The sequence below is a fragment of the Grus americana genome, chromosome 1 (assembly GCF_028858705.1).
Source record: "Grus americana isolate bGruAme1 chromosome 1, bGruAme1.mat, whole genome shotgun sequence".
Taxonomy (NCBI): domain Eukaryota; kingdom Metazoa; phylum Chordata; class Aves; order Gruiformes; family Gruidae; genus Grus; species Grus americana.
Genome location: NC_072852.1, coordinates 125,790,197 through 125,811,620, shown reverse-complemented (window position 1 = coordinate 125,811,620; position 21,424 = coordinate 125,790,197). Strand labels below are relative to the sequence as shown.

Sequence of the window (21,424 nt, the reverse complement as noted above, 5' to 3'; positions counted from 1 at the left end):
CATTATGGCACTTTTCCTCAAGATCCTGCTCTGTTTTGGGGTGTTCTTAGCAAAATAATGTTGATTGGTTTTATTTTTCCATCTTTCAATGATTTTTTTGTAAAATTCATAGCCAGGTGTAAGCCCTGACACCTCAAACATGTAGATATATATGCTCAAAGGAAGCTAGGCACATACATTAAGATGCTAATGGTTATAAGCGTTGGCAGGATCAAGATCCTCATGTCTGACTGCATACAACAGTATCAGTTCCACAGACACAAGCCAGCATAGTTATTTGTCATGAGCTACACATTCATTTTTACATTTCATACAGACCCTAGCAACCTGCTGGTCTCATTTACATTCACTACACACAAACCAGCCCAGACTAGCAGCAAAATTAATTACAGTAGAGTGGAAAAGTGTTGAGAGACTTGCTGAAAGCTTACAAATGCTTTCTGCTAACCTCATTCCCTCCCTTTCCACTGGTACTCTTCTGCCTGGCTAACTCGTGTATCTCAGCCCACTCAGCTACCGCGGATTTCTCTCCATTTGTCCTCTTCTATTAACTGCTGCTATTGCCCCTTCACTCACCCACTCCTTTCTGCTCCCCAGTTCTGCAAGTTTCCCAACAATCTCCAGCTTCCACAATCTTTTTGTCAATTTTGCAAGTGCTTGTGCCCTCTGAAAGCACAGGGAGAGGCACGAGGGCTTCGCTCTGAGCTCCAACCACTGCAGCGCATGTCTTGCCTAACATGATTCAGCTGCATCCTCCCCTGTCACTACAAATAGAGCAGGGCTGTAGCCACCTCTGCATTGCCCAAACAGACTACTTTGGTCCCCTCCCATAATATTCTCTCCTCCTGCTGAATGATTTTTATTTTAAAATCTACAATGAAGGAAATTTATGAGCTGCTCTGATCTAGTATTTCGGTATGTGTGGGTCAAATTATGTACTTTTATCCTGTTAAACATACCTGAATTTGACCCTACATTTCATTTGTATTGATCAGAAATGAGAGAAAAGACCAAAAACCTCCCTCCCTCCCCCAAACACCCACCCATCCTGCTGAGCATTATTATAGAGGGAGGGAGGCAGGGAGGGAAAGGCCAGCCAAGAGCGAGTCAGATCATCTCTCTCCCTTGGAACTGATGCTTTATAATTCTGGCAACAGCTTACAAAGCAAAGTGCCCTGCAAGGAACTCTTTGGTTGATTTTGGTTTGTACCTGTATGTCATCTGGTGTTAAAACCAGAAAATATGCAAATACCATTTTCCATGAGTTTTATGGCCTTCGGGACAAATGGATTGCAGAGACATCTTTGGTCAAGTCACCTTCGAAGTGCCGATGCTTCTTATGCTGGTTTTGTCTTTTTCACACTCCTGTGTCCAGGGTCTGCACTGCAGCTCTGTAAGGTTTCTCTTTGAATGATGGAGAGCACTGAGAAAATTCAGGTGGAATTTTCCTGGGTGCAGAAATGGCATAGGGAAGAGCTGGGACAGGGGCAATTGCCATCATCTCTTTGCAGTTAACAGGCCCAAATGTAGTTGTCAATACCGCTGTTAATAGCAGGGCATTTTGGCACAGCAAGAGCCCAATTTTGCATCACAGACTCTCTACCCTTCTAGACCAAAGAGCTACCTACCCTGCAATCCCATGCAGCCTGGGCATCAATGAATATCCCTGCAGGATGACCCAAGGCTGGGCAAGTTCCCATGAACAGCTAATGAAGACAGTTGCTGCTGTGGTTTTATCTCTGCCTTTTTCTCTTACTTCCCTTTCCTCCGAGACAACCAATGCTAGCTCAAGCCCACTTTCAGGTGGCGAATTCACACAAGCCCTTTGAGACCTGAACCTTGCTCAGAAGTCAGCAAGGAAATGATCAGCAAAGACTGACAAACCAACTGTGAGAAACACTTTCCAGAACCAGTCCCCCTGAGCAGACAGAAAAAGAGCCCTGTAGACCATCAGCAGCTACCATCTGCCTCAAAATTATGAAAGTTGCTCTCATCTGTTAACAATTCATTAAATATCTCACTGTAAAAGGGCTGCAAATGGTTAAGTCAATATGTGGATCATTGTCCATCGCTGTCATCCATCTCATGTGCATAAATTAAGCATTCAATAGCAAAGATCTAATACTACAAGCCAAAACAATGATAAAAACAGTGTGTAAAGGACAGCAACATGGGCTGCAACGAAATACTGCTCACAAAGGACTAGCTGATACTCCGTTACCCAACATTACTTGGCATTCACTCTACAGGAAACCTCTAAAGATTATAGTCTCTGCCACAGTTATTGCTGCAGCTGGAAGCAAGTCCCTTCCCTGCCATTTCACACCCTCTGAGGCAGGCAGCAAAGCCTGTGTTGCAAACATAGCTGGGGAATTTTGCCTCCAGTTAGTCATTGTTGTTGGCAATTTAATTAATGCCCCAATGCCTTTATTTGCATTAATCTGTCAAATGTTCAGCAGGTACCACTATAAAAGCCATCGCAACGAATGAAGTGACTGCTTGGGGACTGCAGGTTCGTACGCTGTGTGCCCTCACGTCACTGCCTAGGGCATACCAACAGCTTTTCCCCAAGCAACTGCTTTGAATAACAGCTCTCCTCCAGGACAACTGCAGTGATATGAGTGTTGGTCTGAGCGTGGCATTACAGGGCCAATACATTAGTATGCTTAGAGCATTTGCCAGTGTTCCTTGTTGCTAATCTGCAAGAAGATAATATCCTATTTAAGCCCTTTATGCACTGACTCCTTTGTAGGAACTTGTATGCCCTAAATCCTTCCAGGGTGGTGGGGTGGTTAACTATAAGTTAGCAGGATGCAGATCTCGGTGCCAGATTAGAGATAAGATCTCTGTAGCAACATTTGGGGAGGGGATCTTGAGGCAAACAGAAAGGGAACAGTAGTAATCAGGGAAGGAGATGATGAGAGCCACTACATGAGGCTTGGCTTGTCAGGCTGGATGTCAGGCATTCCCCCCAACGGTTATGCTGCAAAAAAATCTGCATTTAATCAGGGGGTGATAGGTACAGACAACTTGCTATTAGAAAAATTTAACAGGTACACTTACATTTATGTAAGCAACAGAAACTAGCCCCAAAACCAAGAACATGATGAAAGTCCTCATGTTAATTTCAAGTCATTTGCAAAGATTAAGCTGTAGACCATTAAGATGGCCACTTCCCCTTTAGCAGTACCAGGTGTTCCCTCCTTATTTAGCTAATATACACAGTCATTTACACTGTTCATTGCCAGTTATGGGGACAGCTTTTGCATTTTGTAATCATGCAAGGAAGCTGTATCAGCAGAGAAAATATTGCCAGAGTGGGCTAGCAAACCACTGCCTTACATGCCAAGTAGGTATTTACTCCTGCCAAGGAAAGCGTCAGTGGGAAAGGTTGCCCAGGCCTGGCCTTTGCGTATCTCGTAAACACCACACAAGCTGCAAATGGAACCTCTCACCTTGTTTGTCTTGTTCTCCACCCAACTCAAGAATATCATCATCTTTAAAAAAAAATAATCAAAACAATTTATTTTTAATATAACTACTGGCCCTGCTTCTCTTCCATCTCTTACTGAGAAAGTATTTTATACGATAGCCGATGCTCCCTTTTTCATCTTAAACCTTCTCCTGCCTGACTTCTAACTCAGTGCAACTCTCAAAATGCTGTGACTAAACTTTCTAAGTTGGCAGATCCCTAACCCTCTGCTGTTGCTGCCCTTGACCTATCAGTCAGCATCAACATGCTCAGCCATGATCTTCCTCAGAGATCTTCATCCCTATCCTGATCTTGAGACAACTGTTGGACTCAAATTCCTCTCTAGGACCACTGGTTTTGGGGTGGCTAATATTGCTCCCTTGCATTCCTAGGACTGCCTGCGTCCACCCATTGCAGTCTTCTCTTTGCAGTCAAACTGAGCAGCTTTCAGACAGTAGCTGGGCTTTTGCTTTATGTTTGAATAACATCCAGAGTAGTGGGGCACTGTTCCCAACTTAGTGCTTCTACGTGATCCAGTGATAACATCATTAAAATAACACCACTACTACTACCATTATTATGGAGAACCAGGATCACATATTTCCACTGCTATTGTTTGAGCAATTCTTAGGTTTCCAACCTAGGTTTATTTGTTTACTCTGTTTTCCTAAAGAAATGAGATAGGAGCTGAGGGAAGGAACAAAAAAAGAGAGAGATGGAAACAAGGTTTCTTAAACTCTGCTGCATTTCAAGGTTGGTCCTATGATTTGGAGTTTTCCTATCACTTAAATCACCAATCTATGTGGAAAAAAAAGAAATAAATCTGGAGATCTGCATTCTTTCTTAAGTTTCTGTTTCAGCTGTTGGTGTTTTCCCTGCCCCTTTGTACTTTCTTCTTCGCTTTTCTCAAGTTTGGCTTATAAAGAGAAAACATGCAAATTTTTACGAGATTGTACAGCCCCTTGACCAGCTCCAGAAGGTGAATGAAGGAGGTTGGCGATATATAACACCAATTCTATTTTCAATTTCCCCAACATCTGTTCAGTATGAATACGTATCACTACTGTTGCGGTCTAATACATGAATGGCAGTCCCGTGTCTCTTCTTAAGAGAAAGTATTTTTAATAGTAGCAACACCAAAATTAAAAGTATTGCGTATGTATAGTTAAATATTTGCACAAAAAGTTTGCTTTTATGAGGCCTGATAGCTTATACAAAATAGCCGAAGTTACACAGCTCACAGCTGCTGCCGTAACTCCCGAATTCCCGGTGGGGAAGTAAGAAGAGGGCCCGCGGGGGATCTGTCAGCTACCCGCGACAGGCTGTTTGCAGTCTCATGTTTCCTGGAGGCTACGACAATTTCACAGAAAACATACGTTTCAAGAGGAATGGCATAACCGTAACTGCCCCATGCTGTTTTGTAAGAAAGTTACTGTTATGTGTTATGACTACCACTTTTTTTTTTGACTATGGTCAGGGCATTTCCAACTTGGCTGGTTCCCATGCCATGGCCGTGCTCTCCCGCCACCTCCCTCTCCTTTTCACAGTTCCTGGCTGCCCGGGGTGGCACCGAGCCCGGGGTCACCCATCAGGCCAGCCGCCTTGGCAGCTGCTGCCAACCAGGCCCCAGGCAGGGAAGCACCGGCCTTTCGTAACGGGCGCTGCGAAACGCAGGTGAGCGGCACAGTGAACGTCCCGGCAGCCGTGTCCGCCCGCTGCACCCGCGGCCCGGCCCGGCCAGGCCGCGCTCTCCTTCTTCCGCGGCGGGGGGTGCCCGGGCCGTGACTGACCGGCCGACCGGGGGACGCAGGGGAGCTTCGGCAGCTCGGCCCCGGGCCCTGCTGGCTCTCCCGCCTGAGCCACCGCCGGCCCAGGCCGACCCCCCGCCCCGCGGCGCCCCGGCCGCTGGTGGGCTTGCCGCCGGCTGTGGGCGCGCTGCCTCGCCGCCAGCCCGCCGGAGCGTTACAAGCCGCGCACACGGGGCAGCCCGGGGGACGGGGACGGCGGCTGCGCCTTTCCACAGGAGCCCGGGCGGGGGGCTCGGCCGCGTCCTCCCGCCGCGCCACCTGCCGCCGGCTTCGGCCCTCGGCCCGGCCCCGGCCCCGCGGTGCCCGGAGGCGTGAGGGGGCTGCGCCTCCCTGGCTCCCTTTGCAGGAGCGTGGCACCCAGGGACTCGCAAAATCCCGACTGCCAGCGGCTGGCGTGGCTGTGCCTGCCTTGAAATCCGGAGGTGCGGGCAGCCAGCGTGTACTCAGGCTGTAAGGCAGCCGGCTCAGCACGTCTGCCGTGAAGGTGCTGTAACTGGGGAATCGGTGTGGGACAGCCGCTTACAGTAAGCGCCCAAGGTCCGGGCGGCACGTCCAGTCTCGGCTAAGGCTCGACTTGCCGAAACTCAACTGCCCGGACGAGCTAAGGGAAAGGCGGCGCAGGCGCTTGCTATATCCCCCTCCAGCGGCAGCAGAACTGCGTCTTCACAGAGGTTTCTGTTTGCTTCATGTGGAGCAAGTCACAAAGCCCAAACTGGAAAGCATGGGTTTACCAGTTGCTACTCAAATGAAGCCAAAATTTTGCGTGCACACACACCTCCACACACACACACCCCCGAGGCAACTGCATACGTTTGCTTAAGATGTCAAAGCAATGGTACAAAGAAATGAGTTTGGAAGACCCCAGCACTGATCCATGAGCCTCAGCTGGTCCAGATCTAAACTTGAAATTAAAATTACTCGGTTTCTTCCCTTCCTAAGCTAGCTTTTGCAAAGTTGTTCCCTATAAACAATCATTTCAATTATATTCAATTACAGGGGGACCTGTAATGAGTGCCACGAAATAGGAAACTATAATGTGTTCACAAAATTAGCAGATCATCTAGCTACAACTGTAGTTACAGTTTGTCTAAGATTAATTTCCTAAAATGTTCAACTCAGATGTGAATACTATATATAACATGAACAACATAGCTACTACAGCATTGATCTGTGAGGTCCTTACATATTTTTGAAGTCATTTCAAACTAACAAATGACATCACTCGAAACCCTGCAGTAGGTTCTTGGTTGATTTGGTCAGATGAATTTCAATAGCCGCTGTAGAAGCCCACACAGAAAACAAGCCCCCAAAATTATTGCCTGAGATTGAATAAAGTTGTAACTGCCTCGGGCGGAGTGCTGTGAGTACCAGCAATGGCAGTCATAGCCTTGCTGTCACCCAGCCCTCTCACTTCTGCTGGCTAATATCTAAATGCTAAATTGTATTATCTCTGGCCAGGGTATTTGTTCGTACAAACGCTGTTGGAGCCGTTGTTTTGACATTTTCCACATTGCTGAGGTGGAAATAAAAAACAAGAGTTGAAATTCTAAATGAATAAAATTATCTATGTATGACTCAAAGTTGTGAGGGAACTGGATAAATAGAAGGGATTAACATATTTATAAATATATATAAGTGTGTGTGTGACAGGTTATATGTAGAAAGATCACCTTTTTGTCAAACAAGGACTTCATTTCATTCTTGCCCCTCTCCCCCAACTTCTAATTTTACCCAGGTGGTCATGAACAAGCACTGAACAAAGGCTGCCTCAAAAACTTCAGTAGACTCTACAAGAACAGATAGCAGAGAATGTTTAATTTATTCCTAAGGTGTTTACAGATATAATGGAAGGGGGTTGCTGATATGACAATGTTTCTGATTTAGGAGGTGCTGTTCAGAAATTATTCTAATTATATTCAGTGCAGGCCTATGAAGAGGAGAACTTGCTGATTAGAAATAAGTTTGAGTTTCTTGCAGCCAAATCAGCCAGTCCATCTCGCCACCTTCCCCTGTAGGATTTTAATGGCTTGTGTGGTCTCTACACTGTGAAACTACGTAAGCATAGATTACAAATTCTGTAATTAACTTACAGACACGGTAAAACCGTCTATATAAAATGGCAGTGTCACTACAAGACTTGCCTTTCTGTCTCTTTTCCTTCATGCACTTGTGCTACGTGGCTGCGGTAGTTTCTTTGCATGAGAGAGTAATCATGAGCACCTGACGACACAAACCATAATGACCAGTGAGGAGTGTTTCTGTAACTCTGATTCTCCTTTCCAAGTCATTTTAGGTCAGAGGGTGGGATGGGAGTTACAGAGGTGTTTGTAGCTAGCCTAGCACTACTCTGTTTCTTTTTAGAAAACGTTTACGTAACAAACAAAGCTGCTGTCACAGTAAGTTTCCTGTGTTTAAAAACAGATGCTTGATGGCACACGTGAGCTAAAACCTCCAGTTACTCCATAGTGAGTTAGACTCATCGGAGTAGAAAAATCCCCCTTGGTGGGCACATGGTGTTTGGCTGCACCCTTCCTTCCAGTGTGGGGGGAAGAGAGAAACCGTTCCACCTACCAGCCAATGTCCACTGCCCCCTTTCCTGGCATAGACCCAAGGGGCTAGAGCAGCTCCCATGCCACACAACGTAAATTTGACTGCATAGCTTTGGAGCCACTTTGCAACTGGGTTTATTGCCGCATTTACAGAATACCACATCTGAGCTCAGATACTGCCTTAGAGACAAACCGGTGCTGGCTTCAAGCTGGGAACGTTCTGCAGACACACAGGCAGAACTTCCTGGCTCAGGATATTCTGATGGGGCATGCGGTCTGGCTCCGTGCTTGTGTGACACTGTGACTGCGCTAAAAAATCCCTCTTTGAATCAAATGGGAACAGATGTACAGGAGGCAGCAACATGCATCCCCATCAGGTAAAAATTGTTCATTACAGGATCTGTTGCACTGTCTGTATTAGAACAAAACCCTGTTTTCTCTATATGGCACCTACTGTAGCATATAGGCTAATGTTCTCTTTTATGGTGCGTTTAAAATATCAGTGCTCTGACATTCATGTCCAACTCTAAACAGGCTAGCTACAACCTGAGGTTTCAGTGGCTTCTGTGAAGTGCTTTAGATGGCCTGAATCTAAATGGAACATACTTGGTTCTCTGATCAAGTTGAGGCCTGGCAGGCAATGAAAAGGAAAGTAATGAATCTACTCCCTTACTTTCCTTTTCACACTTTTCTGTTTAGATTAACGAAATCTGCATGGGAAGAATAACAAGTGTCTTTTGTCATGAGATCATATGTAGAAACATATAATATGGGCTATACCTTAATACAAACTCTTCTGTCCCATTAATAAGATCCCTGTTGGCAACAGTAACTCACCCCCCTGCTTGCAACAACTAAGAAAACATTGTAGTGATAGATAGATATAACGTTGTTGTGGGTTTTCATAGTCTGCAATTCATAGTTCTATCCTTGAAAAGAAACTACTTGGAAAAGCAACTAATGGTGTCCAGCATTTGTTGAGTTATATTAAATACAAGTAGCTGTTTGTACCCACAGAGGATGGGAAAAAGAAAGATGAGAAAGAAGTTAAATTCACTAGGATATGATGCGGAATGAAAATACTTTTCCCAGAGTTTCATAACAATCTCTCTGGAGTAACAAAATTTTAACTTGCATCACCAAGACTAGCAGTAAGAGGAAGAGGTCTGAGTAAACAAGAGGTGTAAGAAATTAGGCCAAGTCTGAGAACTAGCCTTTGGCAAGGTCTTGTCTCTAAAATGCACGCAGCACAACTTCAGTGAATTTCCCAAGTTCTCACTATTGTATGTAAGTGGAGGAAAGCAAGAGGAATATTTTTCTCAGTTCCTATTTATATTGATGAAGAACATGAGGCAAAAATACAACTAAGGCAAAACTTTATTTTTTTTTTGGTAGAAAGAAAAATGAAGCAGTCTTATAATTAAACAGTATTTTCTAGGTTTCTTCTGCAGCAGAACCTTCGCCAAGCCACATTAAACCGATAGTCTTACTCAGTGCAACTTGTTTTCAAGTAAAGCAAAAATACCAAATGAGATTACAAGTGGCTATTCAGAATATTTCTTCTGACCACGGCACCTGAATGCCCACTAAAGGGGGTAACAGCCACTGCTATTTTTACTTACCCACTTCTTAAACTGTATCAATCGTACCAAACCTTTTTCCAGTTGGTACCCCACTTATTTTTTCACTTTGCACAATCCCAAACATCAGTGCAACTACTGCATTTTTGTCAGTTCCACAACTCAGCTCTTGGATGCTGGCACCTAGTTGAGAAATTGCTGTCCTAACCCAATAATATTACATTACTGTACATTTGAAGGTCAGTACAACATACACATACATCTGCACGTTACACTTGCCTGTTAGGCAAATGCAATATTACAGTATTAATTTTACTTGCGCTTAGGTAAAAGCGGAATTCTATTTGTCTGCAAAGCAAAAGATTTGGAACGGTATCGTGAATTACACGTACACGTTCCTTCTGTAGTCTCATACTAGCTATATGCATACACAGTCTAAGCAATGAAATGGTTTTTAGCTGCTTCTTTGTACAGGACACTTGCTACATGCCCTAATAGTCAGCTGTCTGAAAAAAAAAAACCCAAACAAAAACAACAAACCAAAACCCCAAACCAATACAAAACAAAACAACACAACCCCAAACAAAGCTGCGTAATAGTGCTTTAATATTCATTTGTTAAAATTCAGAACAGCCTTATGGTAGCTGTTAGGTAGTTACCAGTCTCTTCCAAAGACATGCAGTAATAAAGAAAAAAATTCTATCCTTAAGCAGCATCTGAGAAAACAACTTAATGTAGCTGCCACTTAGTGGCAGCAATCATTTAGGCATTTTTGGTATCGATACATCTCTTTATCACATAATTTGTGCATTAATCAACAAAAATGTAGGCCCCAATCCAGCAAATACTTGCATGTGTGCAAATGCTTTTCTTCCATGTGGAATATTTCAAGTTAAGACTTGTCAGATGAGCAAAGTTAACAACTTGCATAAATCCTTACAGGAGGGGAATTCTTAGTGCTTAAAACTTAACTGTATTATTTCATAGGACTAAGATCCAATTCTAGACTTGGAGAACATAGGAACCACTCCTATAAAGAACAGTTATGTTGCTTTCAGATAAATGCTTTCAAAGCTAACAAGAGCCTCTAGAAATGTGTGTGCCTTTTCTCCAAACACTTTAATTCTACTTTGAGGAACGTGGGTCCAGTCTTACTGGCCTAGCTCCTGGCTACTGCATGAGGAATCAGTAAAGTGCTTGCCACAAATTCCGCAGTCATGGAATAAAATCAAATTTAAGTACCTTCAGAATGTTTTCAGATTTATAAACTATGAATTAAGGGCTGATGTCTGATCCCCAGCATGTTTCCCTGAATCAATAACAAACGTTATGTTCTTCATTCTGAAGATAAATTAGAATTCTGCTAGGATTAGGTATATTTCACCTTTGTCCCAGTGAAGTCATCCTCTGCCTCCAGGGGAAAAGCTTACCTGGGTTTAATTTCCATGTAAATGTTCACACTTGACCGAAACGTGATGCTCACGCAACTTCACAAGCACCAGCATTCAGTGTGACAGTTAACTTTGTTTAATCAAACATGAAGCACCAGTATGGTTTACAGTATATCCACTCTGAACTGTGTTCATAATTTGTTCCCAAGTGCACCATAATCCTGAGAGGTCTTGCTTGCCCTTTGACCTTTCCTTTGATTTGATGTGGTTTGATCCTCTTGAATAAAGTATCTTAGATATTAGCTTTGATATAAATGGCATTGATCTTTGTGGCATCTTCTCATTAACATACGTCTGAATATTTAAATTACTAAAACTTTCTCTTTATATATATATATTTTAATTTTTTTGCTAGCTTTCAGATATTAATCTACGAGAACTGACTTAGACTGTATGCTCCTCATACAAAAACAAATAATGGTTTGAAATATTTAGCCATGAGTTTGGATAATTATTTTTTAAAGGCTTCGGTGTTGCTTATATTTATCTTCCAGTCAGCTACAGGATAATAGCAACAGCAAACACATTGACAATGCAGTTCATTGTTCGGTTTTCCCATCTCACTGTGCAGGTTCCTAGAAGAGATTATTATAAAATAAAAATAGAATTCCAGTGTCTTTAATACATTCACTTTGTTGTAAATTATGTAAAATTTGCATGAATAATTCAGCTGTGATTTAAGGTAAGTATTATGTCATCTTGGCTATAACTAGATTACACTCCTCAAAATATTCTCATTACCTTGTACATTGTTTACTACCTAATGTGAGCCTTGTGTGCTTAAGACAGTTTCCAGGAAAACATAATTTTAGTATCTCTCTTTAAAAGCTGGACTTGCAAAAATCCTTGACAATCTCATACTGAAATTGGCAAGATAATCAGACAAGAAATCAGAAAAAAGATTGGATCAAATACATTCTAGCGTATATACTTTCTGTAATTTTCCCTCTTCTACTGTATCAATGTATCCATGCCTTACAAGCCAAGGAAACATGAAGATTAAACTGTACTCGTTTACTTAGCTTCATGTTATAATTTAATTTTTTTTAACCTTGGTTGACTTTGTAATACCATCTCTATTTTAAAGTTAAATGTTGGTGCCCTCTTCTAAAAAGACCTTTCTCTGTCTGTGACAGACATAAGATTATTTTAATCTTGTTTCCCCACGATACTGTGAACCTGGGAAAAAAATGTATTTAGGACTAATTTAGAAGTAGTAAAACACATCCAAAGCCTGGCTGATAGTTAAGCAACTGAAACACATACTGTTAGTCAAACTATTTCTATTTTTTACCAAGTTCTGTTCTCCTCCAAAGCAGGGCTGTCCCTTTACAGCAGACAGGCAGATATGTTTAGGACTACCTACTTGTATCTACTGTGAGCAATGTTTGACTGCCTCTTCAACTGATCTATGGTTACTGACGAGGATTAAATGTTTTGACTCATTTCAGAATGAAGGCATTTCTACTCCTGTTTCTCGTAAGTTACAAAGCAGTTGCTCTTACTGTAGGCACTGACTGCTAACCAAATATTTCTGCTAGAACTGTAAACAAGCATCTATCTAATCCTGGAAGCTACTGCTTCTAGAATCACTCTTCCAAAATGGTCAACTTAGCTATTACAACTGAGCAATAAGTAACATTCCTTTTATTACAAATTTTTAAATTGAATGAGGAAACTTACCATCAGTTGTGGTATCCCAGAAGCATGAGCTTGCTGTGTGAAGACCAGCTCCACTCCTCTGCATCACCGCACAGGTTACTGCAAGATACAGTCATAAAACCAAGGAATTAATTATTAAAGCAGAAGAGGTGAATCATTCAGTACTTCTGAACTCAAGCCTGCATTACATTTTCAAATGGCTGGCACATGGTATTCAGCTAAGTCAAAACCATTTTTGACAATCCCCCCACCCTCAGTATTTTCCTCAAGAACTTGGAATTCATTTCATGATTATTTTTACTCGCATAAAGACAACAGCTTTAACAAAATGCTTGCTAATAGGATTACGGTTTTTATCTTTTAAACTACTTAGATATGGCTTGTGTCATGTGCACCTCAGAATGGGATTGCAGGTGCTGTCCTCACAGGTACAGCAGAAGTTGCACTTGAGTTGTTTTGCAAAAGTACTGGTTGTTGCTCTCTGAAACCACACCCTAGTAATATGCAGCATTTCTAGACTGACCTGCAATGGTCATAAAACCAGTGACAATTTGAATCTAAGACTTTCAAAACAGAACACAGTGCAAACGCTTGTTACTACATCGACACTCCACAAAAGGACCGAAGTGGGTTAAACTTCTACTCATTTCCATTTCCCTTCCACAGATATGCATATAAATATAATGGGACATGACTTAGTGTACAGGACTAAAGTATTACTAAAAATCTATATAACGTAAGAGTTCAGGTATCTGCTCTGCTTTGTCTACATTTTAAAACTTTCTACTGAATATAGCACTGCATTCAAATGAATGTTTCAGCAATTATTTATTGTGATTGTATGCGGTAAAAGCATGACTGCTTGTACTTACCGATGTACTTATATGTTTTTCCGAGTTTTACTAGATGTGTCAGTGACTGTTCTACTATAGCAGCAGTCCACTGGTTGACTTTGTTGTGATTATAATCTGCCTTGCCTAAAACACTTTCTATGCACTAAAATAGAGAAAAAACCAATTAGTTACAGTAAACATACTTCAAAATGTAGAGGTTTAAAATGTCTCACATAATCAGAGGAATTTTATCTGGCAATTGGATTCCTTTAAAACACTTCAGCTCACCAGGTATCAGCTGCTGAATGGGAAGTAAAATGAGCCTTCTCAGAAACTTGGTTTTAGTACATATTCGCCACATTATCACATGGAGAAAAATGAGGCTCTGACTGAAAACTTCTTGTAGGAAAGACGTTAGCCATATGCTTTAATTACCAAGTTAAGTGAATGGATCTGTTTACCAATGAAGATGCTAACACACCCCACTGTCCCTAATGACTGCCTACTCCAGCTTAGTTTTCAGAAGCTACTGTAATGAAAATAGTACCACTCAAATCAATACTGTCAGCTTGGGCTGGCCAACCCTTCAGAGCCTGTGAGCAATATACCAAAATCTTCAGAGCTAGAGCAACAGTAGTGAAGTGCGTACCCCAGCTTAAAAGACAAGATATGAGAGTGAGAGATACTCAAGGGTCATATCTTAGAGCACAAGAAATATCTGAACTGCTTGAAAATTGCATGCTCTCCCACAGCTACAGATTGGCCAACCCTTGCTTAAACTGGAAATGATTGAACAGGAAGACTTTTCTCTAACTGTAACTCTTAAACTGCATTCTCTACTTGTGTTGGGTTTGCGTGGCAAGGTTTTGGTAGCGGGGGGGCTACAGGGGTGGCTTCTGTGAGAAGCTGCTAGAAGCTCCCCCTGTGTCTGATAGAGCCAATGCTTAAGAAATTCAGAATTATGTGCTGATAGGTACTTCTAAAAATTGAGAAATTCAGTTGAGAAACGCACGCCTGGAAAAGGTAAGTAAACCAAAACTACGTTCTCCTCTGATTCATTAAGATGAATCCTGCACACTAACCACCCACTAACAGGCTGTGTAAGAGACTTGTGCCCCCGATATCAAAAAGCCCAGTTAGTTCTGATCACAGTATATAAAGCTGGATAAAGGACTCAATGGAAACAAACATTCACAGAACAGAGACAGCAGAGGGACAACAAGATCCCTCAGGGATTTTGGTCCTTCCAGAAATGCACCCCAGTGCTAGAACTCCTCAGCTCTGGTTAAGCTTTCAATCAGGGGCAGAAACACTTGGCTTTACTCCCAGTGTCTGGAGACTCTGTCATACCGTATTTGGCCTTTCAAGGCAGGGACAGTTATATAAAGGGTTGAATTGTCATTTATCTGACACCCAAGAGCTTGCTGTTGTGTACTGGAGCAGTTCTAGAAGTGCAGCCCTTTCCCTTCCCAACAGGGCAGGTGGGAAAGGACCCGCAGAGCCCCTCTGGGAATTCCTTTCTCAAAATGCTATTTCCCTGCATAATCTGGCAGCATCTGTATGCCACAGGCTCTTCATTAATCATTTTCCAGTTACTAGGTATTTAATTTAGACCATCAGGCTATTCACTTTCAGCCTGCTCTTTTTGTGTAAAAATTGTTTTTCAAAAGCATTGCTAGAATAACGAGCTCATGTAGTGCAACCTCCTGCTCAAGCCAAGGCTAACTTCCAAGTTCGACCATGTTGCTCAAGGCCTCATCCACTCAAGTTCTAAAAATCTTGACAGATGGAGACTCCTCAAGCTCTCCCTGTGACCTCTCTAGTGATTAACCACTCTCTAGTAGGATCAAAGGGAAAACAAAATAAAATTGGAGTGCATTTCACTTGCAATTTGTGACTGCTGCCCCTTGTCTTTCAACCATAACGAATTCTGGCTCTCCTCTCATCTACCTTCTCCTCTTTAGGTAGCATGTTGGGTTTGTGTGGCAAGGTTTTGGTAGCGGGGGGGCTACAGGGGTGGCTTCTGTGAGAAGCTGCTAGAAGCTCCCCCTGTGTCTGACAGAGCCAATGCCAGCCGGCTCTAAGACGGGCCCACCACTGGCCAAGGCCAAGCCAATCAGCGCCTCTGTGATAACATATTTAAGAAGAAGAAAAACACTTAGAGGGAGAGAGCTTTTGCAGCCGGAGAGAGGAGTGAGAAGATGTAAGAAACTCTGCAGACACCAAGGTCAGTGCAGATGGAGGGGCAGGAGGTGCTCCAGGCGCCGGAGCAGAGATCCCCTGCAGCCCGTGGTGAAGACCATGGTGAAGCAGGCTGTCCCCCTGCAGCCCGTGGAGGAAGGATGAGGGGGTGTAGAGATTCCACCTGCAGCCCGTGGAGGACCCCATGCCGGAGCAGGTGGAGGCACCTGAAGGAGGCTGTGGCCCATGGGAAGCCCATGCTGGAGCAAGTTCCAGGCCGGACCGGTGGACCCGTGAAGAGGGGAGCCCACGCCAGGGCAGGTTTGCTGGCAGGACTTGTGACCCCGTGGGGGACCCCACGCTGGAGCAGTTTGCTCCTGAAGGTCTGCACCCCATGAGAGGGACTCCATGCTGGAGCAGGGGAACGATGAGAGGAGTCCTCCCCCTGAGGATGAAGAAGCGGCAGAAACAACATGCGATGAACTGACCGTAACCCCCATTCCCCGTCCCCCTGTGCCGCTGAGGGGGGGAAGGTTGAAGCCGGGAGTGAAGTTGAGCCCGGGAAGATGGGAAGGGTGGGGGGAAGTGTTTTAAGAGTTGATTTTATTTTCTCATTCCTCTACTCTGTTTTGCTTGGTAATAAATCAGATGAATTCCCTCTCTAAGTTCGGTCTGTTTTGCTCGTGACAACAATTAGTGAGTGATCTCTCCCTGTCCTTATCTCGACCCACAAGCATTTCGTTATACCTTTTCTCCCCTGTCTAGTGAATGAGGGGAGTGAGAGAGCGGCTCTGGTGGGCACCTGGCCTCCAGCCAGGGTCAACCCACCACAGGTAGTTGAAGACAGCAATTAGATGAAGCTTAAAGCAGCTCCAAATGAAACTCCATCTTTATTTGACAGAAATAATACTTTCATATAAGATTGAATTTATCTGAGATGGTCAACGAAAGTAACTGCTTTCACTATAGCGCGAGGTAAAGTAAAGAATTTCTTTGAAATACAGCTGTTAGCTAAAACCTACCTCCTTAACTATGTTGTGGGCCTCATCAGCATTGAAGATCATCTGTAATAAAAATTAATTATTAATATTTCTGATAGAAAAGTAAACAAATGATGCAGTTTTACTCTAAGTAACATGTAATGATCAGGCCCCGTGTCTGGTTATTTGCATTGTTAATATAATTCTAAAATCTTCATTTTTTCCCCCAGCACCATACATACATTATTTAGTATTGTTTTGCTAGTTACAGTTGAGTGGGTCCAAAAAGCTCAGGCCTGAGTGGGCTTTGAAACAGGTTCAATTTAGACTTTCTGTAAAGATTAAATTCCACCACTGTCTATGCTTGTCATGGGAATATTTTCCAAGACAAAAGTTAAATGGCAAATTTTTTCCTCTGGATCTTAATCCTGGTTTTTATTGGAGTCACAGACTTCCTAACCTGTGGGTTACATTTTGCTGCCAAGCGGTAACACAAGATTTTGCACCCCTAGTATCAAAAAGACTGGTTTCCATAGTCATTACCTTACCCAAGTAACCTTCTCAAGTGCAGAAAAAGCTTGCAAGTTTTAATGCCTCCTATTTTCTGCTCACTCCTACCTCGCAGCATTTAGCTTGGCTTCCAAAGGAAACACAGCATGTACCACTTTGCCATCTGCCTCTTCGTCTCCATCAATTTCAAACACTTGGGCACAGACAGAAACCTCAAGGACAATAATGTTGCAACGAGGGTTTTTTTTTCTTGAATGAAAACTGGTGGCTAGAGACCCGAAATAAGGCCCCCTGCGGAAGGAAAGGCTCCTCAGTTCTGGCGGGCAGGCATCAGCCTGCAGCGCAGCCCGGGCCCAACACACGTTGGTTTTTCCAGGGGTGATACAAGAAAAATGGCCGCAGACCGACAGCACCACAGCGGGCGGCAGCACCCCCCAGCACCGCTGCCGCCTTCCTTTGCAGGAACGTTCAGCTCCCACAACTGAAGCAGGCCGGCAACGACTGAAGCCCCAGGCGGGCAGAGAGCAGGGCCAAGCCCCCAGCCCGCACAAGGGAACCCCCTTCCGCCCCAAGGCGGGCTGCCGTGTGTTGCATCGGCCCCGGGGGTGCCCGAAGCGCCGGGGAATGGGAGGTCCCCGCGCACAGCCCACCTGTACAACTACAACCTTCAACCGGCCCGGCCAGGGCAGGGGCCCCGGCAGCGCTGCCGGCCTCCCGCCGGGCCCTCGGCCGGATCCCTCTGGCGCGGCGGAGGCAGCGCGGAGCCCGGGGACTGGCTGGTGGAGAGCCCCGCGCCCCGGCCGGGCACAGCCCACAGCCCCCGGCCTCATCGGAGGGCGGCGGCCCCTACCTCGTCGTTGTGGGGGTGAAACTCCTCCATGGCCCCAGCGCGGGCGGCGGCTGTTCCGGCAACGGCTGCGAGACCTGCGCGGCTCCGCCTCCGTCAGGCCGGCCGGGCGGGGCCTCCTGCGGCAGCGGCTGGCGGGCAGCGGGGGGCGCTCGGGTCGCCCTGCAGGCGCCGCTCCGGGCCGGAGGGTGCGAGAGGCCGGGTCTCCCCGGGCCGGCGGGTACCTGGAGCCGGCCGTGCCGAGCCGAAAATGAAAGGAGCGACTGCCTGCCCGCAGAGTCCCAGCCGGGCTGGCAATAGCCAACTCCAGGCACTCGGGCCGGCGCCGGGGCCGCTCCTCCTCCTCCTCCCGGTGCGGCAGGGGCAGCGTCGGCGGGCGGTGCGGCCTCTCGGTGGCTGCCGGTGCGTTTCGCCCCTGCGATGGGCAGCTCTCCGCAGTGCCGAGGCGATCCTGCGGCGGGTGTTTGCAGTCCCGCATAAAAGCGGTGAAGTAATTATTTGTAGCGTCGTTGTTACATATATATGCCCTTTGCTGGGCACAGGATCCATAAAGGGAAAGTTCCTCCAGAGGAGCAGTAATACCCTTGGGTTCCCCCCCCCCGCCCTTTTTTCCCCTTTTCTGGATGAATCTGTGTCAATTATCTGACACAAAGTTGCCATTATATTTTAATAATGGCAAAGTGCAACTTCAGGTTCTTTTAGTTCCACTTCAATATAAAGAATTGATTGTGAGTTTTATTTGACTCAATACGTAGATATATATATAAATACATCAGATCTTTTCTTTCTCTCTGAAGTTGCCTGGGAAACAGGAAAGACACCTAGTACACAACAATACAGAATTTTCAAACGCTGGGGTATTTATATTATTATTATTATTATTATTATTATTATTATTATTATTCCGGAGGAAGGTCTTGCGTAAATTTACCCCCTGTGATACCTGGTCTTTCTAAACCAGACTGAACATGAGAGAGGACCAAGGCTGCCCCCCTTGTAGTTTCAGTTTTGGTGGCATATGTTTGGACAGACAGACACCTTGCAAAAGTGTCTCTCGTTCAGTGTTAATTGTACACTCATTGGAAAAACTCTGTTTGAAAAACATGAAAGTACAGGGGGAAGCAAAGCTAAACGTTTTTATATTGCCTTGCTCTCAAACTAGCTTTCAGGTTTAATATTTGCTAATGGCTAGAGTAGGAGGAGAAGACTGAACATGAAGACTAAATCTCTTTATGAGCAAGCGCAGATGGATGCAGCCATAGGAAAACACATGAAACAGAATCTCCTTCAATATAAAGTTTTTTGTGTTGTGACCTCTGCAGTATTTTTGTGGGCTAAGCTAGGGATAAAACTGTATGTTTATTTTTAAAGAAATAAAAGCTAGTGGAAGCATGTGTTGTACAGGCACTGGCATCCTGAAGACAAAATTAACAGTGCTATAATAACTTACCCTGGGTTCTTGTGCATTTTTCATTCTCTGTATTTTCAGAGACCATGCATCTTTAAATCTGTATCTTTGGATGCAGTATACTATCAAATGAAAATAGTTTCTAGACTATTTTTCACTTCCATTTAGAAATATTCAAAGAAATACATTCTTTGAAATACTAGCAACAATTATTTCAGTGAATTCCATAGAAAATACATAGGGTTCCCGAATGACCGATGAGTGTGTGTGTGTGTAGGTCCTAATGCAAAAAAATTACCTATCCTTCCTCCTCCACTACCCTTTACAGATAGGATGATAGCAGGAGATCTGAGGAAATTCTGAGTCCATCAGGCTCAGCTCAACATCCAGAGAGCCATGAGAAAAATAACAAAATGACAAAACAGTATTCAGCCAGGAAGTGTTTACAAATAAACACCCAGCATCACCCATGAACAGCCAACACAGATTTGTCAAATAATCTGATTTTATTTTTTGGTAGGACAGCTGGTTTAACGGATGAAGAGAAAATAAATAGTAGGTGTGTTATTTTGTAGTAAATTTGTCTTTTTGTGCTCTCCCACATCAGAATATCTCATCTAGGGAAAAAGTAACCAATCATTCCTAATAAAGGGTTATCAAAGTAGGAGGAATAAACGCAAGAACTTGGGTGGGTTTTTTTCCCCAAGAGCTAATCTGCATTAGTCGCAATAACTGGAATCACGGAATAAAAACAGTGCTTATAAAAGCTTTTTAATGACAGCATGTTGAAAGAAGTTACAAGCACATTGAATGACAGGATCAAAATTAAAAATATTGAATAGGTTGGAGAAATCAACAAGAAGAAATTTCATAAAAAATATAAAGTACTAGCTGTAAAACCAGGACATCAAATGCACAAATACAAAATGGGGACTCTGCTGCAGAAAATAATATGGAATTACAATAAATAGGATCCCAGGTATGATGTTATAAATAACTAAATACATCAAAGAATACCATGAAGGGCACAGAAGGTAATTATGTTGTACTGCTTGGTGTTGATCAGGCATCGAATGTAATTTTAAGCCCACTGTGATGGTGGGACAGAGACAGAAAAATAATTCTTCCTGAAGGCAGCAAGACCGAAAGGAAGCTTAGAAAATGTAATTTGTGGAGGAACTGCATCTGTTTTATATCCCTTACCCAGTCTTCCCTGTAGATGTCTCTGACTGTGTAGCAATTAACGGGCCAATGTATGATGAAAGGAAGGACAAGAAATAACGGCTTTAATTTGAACTCAGGGAGATTTATGTTAAATATAAGGCAAAAAAAAATAAAATCCAAGTATGAGTAATAAAGCACTGAAGCAGAGCTGGTTTTGGATTCATTGGATCAATAAGGCATTAGATAACATCTGCCAGGCATCCAGCTAGCCTGGATTCTCCTTTAGATAGGAGGAGGTATCAAATCGTCTTTTGAGATAGTTTTAGACTTACGTGTATTCAGCTCTCACAACTATTGAGTGCTTATTTTCCTTTCTTTCCTAAAAGATTAACTTTTTATCTAATTTCAATAATCAAAATCAGCAATATTTTCCCCTTTTTTTCCTGAGAATGAGTAATGCTATTACTGATTTCACAAAAGCAATGCTAGTACTGGCTAGGAGCCAGTGCACTTCTTTTCAAGGGGAGTTACCTGATAACATTGCTTAATTCTTTATTACACTGCTGCAAATTGTAAACTGGAAAATGCAAATGAGTTGGCAGTATAATTAGTTCTGCAAACTGTAATAGGAAATACACAAAGTGCTGAAAAAGGTGGCTGAGAAATACAAGCCTAAATTTCAAAGAGCTGTAGGCTTTCATCTTTCAAATGCAGAACAGAAGCTGTTAAAAAGAGAATAAACAGAGCAGCTCAAATCACTTGTTGATTAAAAAGCAAATATTTGAAGAGGATTTGGCATACCGGAGAGGTGGCAGCCTGCGCAGGCTGTGCAGATCCTCCGCTACTTGAGCACAGCCAGTAAAAAATGTGAATACTAATGCAGCTAAAATAGTATGCCTCCTGTCACAATTTTTCCTTTAAATCGTTGTAAACATTTTAAACCTTCACATCTACCTTAAACTGTTGAATACAAAATCAG

The 21,424-nt window shown here is 43.6% G+C and overlaps 1 protein-coding gene across 1 annotated transcript; it reads right to left on the bottom strand.

The window, feature by feature from the left end:
- Positions 1-9,188: 9,188 nt before the first annotated feature.
- On the bottom strand, positions 9,189-17,984 carry DYNLT3 (dynein light chain Tctex-type 3). Its single transcript, XM_054808850.1, has 5 exons — positions 17,877-17,984; positions 16,559-16,600; positions 13,395-13,518; positions 12,544-12,621; positions 9,189-11,435 (listed from the first exon to the last, which is right to left on the bottom strand). Exons 1-5 carry the CDS (start codon positions 17,904-17,906, stop codon positions 11,359-11,361), a joined length of 351 nt encoding a protein of 116 aa, XP_054664825.1. The 5' UTR covers positions 17,907-17,984; the 3' UTR covers positions 9,189-11,358.
- Positions 17,985-21,424: the final 3,440 nt, after the last annotated feature.